We start from the raw sequence: 3479 nt of genomic DNA, 5'->3' as shown, positions 1-3479 counted from the left end.
TGAACTTGGACTTATCCGGTCCGGACTACACGAGGCTATGCGTCTCCTAGCGCTTAGCTGTAGTCGCTTATGTAGTATGTTACCATATTTGGGACTCTCTGCTCGTGTACTATAGCTATGCTTCCGGACTCTTCTGGTACTGTCTAGGACAATCCGTACTACTCCAGAACGGTCTAGACAGGTCTATGCCTTACTCATCTCTTACTCATCCTATGGTGCGATATGTTGCAATTCTTTTGTCATTGTATTATTCATCGCACTATGGTACATGTGACTAACCACTCTTCGATTAGTCATGGACACTTCTCTGTAGTATATAAGGACTTCAGATTGCGTCCTCCCTCTTCAGTCTTTCCTTACTGACTGAAGAGTGAGTACTTCGTTATATCTATCTCTAACTTGTAGTTACTTACTTAATCTTTGTAGTCTTGCTTTGACTCTAGGTACAGTTGGTTACTGCAATATAGTCTTTCCTTACTGACTGAAGATCTTGCTTCGACTCTAGTCGGATCTAATCCTTGTCTTCACAGCCCCGAGTTTATCAAACGTATTGGGAATGATCTTCGGAAGCCCACCGGTCGTCCCTGAAGAATGAAAGAGCACTGCGATGTCGTCTGGACCAACTGAGACCTCGGGTTCTGAGAGCTTGAGATCTTGCGCTCGACCACCCGAGAGCACCTTGACAACGAGTTGCGAGAGCTCATCATAATCCAAAGAGCGGTAAACAATAATGGTAGTGGTAGCTGATGCGGCGGAAGCGGCGGGCAGATAGGTCTCATCTACAATGAGAGCCTTTCCGCCACTCTTAAGTAAGAGGTCGAGGACGATAGAGACGTTGCCGAAGTATCCGCCGAAGAACTGTGGCGTATACCCGAGAGCTGACACGGCAATGGAATTGATGAGATCGGACAACTTAGATCCAGTAAGCCTAAGAGAACGTATTTGTGTGGGTTTCAAAACAAATCAGGGTGGCAAATACAAGAGCTCACCAAAAGCCCACAACATCGGACGGTCTAATATCCAAGGAAGCCAAGACTGGCACCCAGTGTGCTCGCGCAACAGCTATGCGCTCTTCAAGTTCCCGATTGGGGACGCTGGCCCAGGCATCGTCTCTTCCATTGTAAGGACGGAATACCAGGGCGTCGGCATGTGCATTGAAGGAAGGAATTAGGAGGGAAACATAGTGATGTGTAGAAGTGCGCGACATGGGAGGGATTCAAGTCAATAAAGCTTAGGATGGGGGTGCTCAACGGATGCCACCCTCGCGCTATCTGACTCAACTTAAGACGTGAGCATGGGCTGGACATGACCTCTGGCACTGCTGCATAAGGACTCTAATAGAAACCGACTTCTCCGAAGCTCACTATGTAACCTATTGTTGTCAACTCCTAGACGAGGTGAGCATCAGACATGGCAGTGTCTTCCTTAGATTCCGGGCCGCACCTCTAGTAATCCAGGAAGTTTGATGGCGCTGGACTGGGCGGTCATTCACCTGGGTATCCGGGACACCAGAAGTGCGATGTCTTGATCCGATACGTTCTGATACTCCCGGGCGGTACAGTTCTTCAGCGCACATTTAATATTCTCCACGAGTATGTGCCCTGAGACGAGCTTGCAGTAGTTAAGCCTACACCCATTCATATCAAGCTTAACGGTAGACAACCTAACCTTTTACTCATGTTGTCCGAGGAGCCCTCTCAGGATTGTAACCCAAAGTTGGCGCAGTAGTCCTCTGTGAGAACCAATGTGATCTTGCTACATCCATGAATAGATCTGCTTTGGCGAAAGTGAATGCCGTGCCTGGCATGCGCCTGGAAAATGGGTGAAGGAGTGCGCCATTATAGCTCGGGAAAGTATAAAGGCTACTGGTGCATGCCGCAGTATTGGCGAATCACGGACTTATGAGCTGCATTCACGGCTACTTCGAACTTACTAGGCTGCACAAACCTTTCTTGGGTAACACACTCTTGTTCTGGCCTTGTGGTATGTAAGATTTCTATTTCATGCCAAGCCGCGCATTGCTGCTAACATGCCAACAGCCTGGGGATTGACGATTGCAGCCCGTGTAGTGGCATTGCCGCTAGCGTGTTTTACTACTACCCTTCTTCTATTTGGCCTAGGGTCTATGCTACTGCATAGTGCCGCATGTGTTCTCAATGATATTTGTGATGTCAAATTTGATCGTCAGATTGGTCAGTAACAGGCCATGCCAGTCAGACATACATACGTGAAATGAGAGGATACTGATTGTTGCTATACACAGCTAGGACGAAGGACAGGTCTCTACCTGCTGGAAAAGTCTCGTTATCTGGGGCTTGGACACTTTGTTGTGCACTTCTGCTATCTCTGTTGTACCTCCTTTCCTACTGTAACCCTTTGAGGTGAGGTTTCTTCCGATTCCCGCATACCGAAGCTAAATTGGATTGAACTCGCAAGCTTCTCGCTGGGCGCATTGGGCATCTTTCCGCTCTCCGCCCTGTATCCCTTGATGAAACGATGGACATGGTGGCCTCAAGCTTGGCTCGGTATGTCCTTAGTCCTCTCTCGAAGAATGATCTATTTTCTATGAGTATCATAGGTCTTACATTTGGTTGGGGTATACCTGTGGCATGGACAACAATTACTGGGATGTTCCCTCCTATCCCGGTCTGGGTGCTTTATGCCGGCGGTGTCTGGTACGTACCTCACGTGTTTCTACTATAAAGTCTTTCACTCAGTACCTTCCCTACACCAGCTGGACCATAATCTTTGACACCATCTACGCATGCCAGGATTGGGCAGACAATAGTCGTGTCGGTGTCAGGTCAACCGCCTTGCTATTTGGGAAACACACGCGCCCAGCATTGGTGTCAATAGCGACAATCATGTTGCTATGCCTTGTCTGTGCCGGATATCAGCTTCGTTTGGGTGTAGGCTTCTCAATCCTCTTGTGTGGAGGTACACTGGTCCATATGATGTGGCAAGTTACAACGTGGGATGAGGCGGACCCTAAAGATCACCACGCAAAATTTAAAGTGAGTTCTTGATTACTGTCTCATGTGTATCTGTTACGACTGACTGTCGAGCGAGTAAGTGGAGACGAGCGAGGCAGGCAGGAGCGCCGACGAGCTCTGATCGCAGTGAGACTGGAGCGGAGCTCAACAGGCAGGACTGGAGACAAGTAGTGTATTGAGCGAAGTATCTACAGAGCGAAATACACGATGGCTTACCTGGAGACAAGAGGTCGAAACTAGAGTCTCCAGGTAGCAAGGGATCCAGCTATATACAAGGAACGAACAATGGGCGCTAGAGAACAATAGCGTCGCCATGGGTACGGAGTACAAGGGGTGTAGGACAATAGCGGACGTGGGAACAAAGGGAGCTATTGTCCGTGTGTGGACAAAGGGAAACCGTAGCGAGTAGTGAACAATAAGGAAACGTACGAGGCAGTGGTCCGAATCGAAAAGGAAACATAGCGCCGTGAGGGCGGTTCGTGACAG

General features: G+C 48.8%; 2 protein-coding genes across 2 annotated transcripts; one reads left to right on the top strand and one right to left on the bottom strand.

The window, feature by feature from the left end:
* Positions 1-501: 501 nt before the first annotated feature.
* DICSQDRAFT_173560 (uncharacterized protein) lies at positions 502-1207 on the bottom strand (the record flags this gene model as incomplete). The annotated part of the gene is made up of 2 exons (XM_007369383.1): positions 502-928; positions 990-1207. 2 exons carry the CDS (start codon positions 1205-1207, stop codon positions 502-504), a joined length of 645 nt encoding a protein of 214 aa, XP_007369445.1.
* Positions 1208-1901: 694 nt separating this feature from the next.
* Positions 1902-3026, top strand: DICSQDRAFT_149527 (UbiA prenyltransferase; the record flags this gene model as incomplete). Its single annotated transcript, XM_007369382.1, has 6 exons — positions 1902-1983; positions 2040-2192; positions 2264-2351; positions 2437-2525; positions 2579-2675; positions 2735-3026. The coding sequence occupies 6 exons, from the start codon at positions 1902-1904 to the stop codon at positions 3024-3026; spliced, it is 801 nt and encodes a 266-aa protein (XP_007369444.1).
* Between the last annotated feature and the right edge of the window lie 453 nt (positions 3027-3479).

This window comes from Dichomitus squalens (genome assembly GCF_000275845.1).
Source record: "Dichomitus squalens LYAD-421 SS1 unplaced genomic scaffold DICSQscaffold_48, whole genome shotgun sequence".
NCBI classification, from domain to species: Eukaryota; Fungi; Basidiomycota; class Agaricomycetes; order Polyporales; family Polyporaceae; genus Dichomitus; species Dichomitus squalens.
Note: the sequence above shows the minus strand (reverse complement) of the source record. Positions and strands in the feature narration are given on the sequence as shown.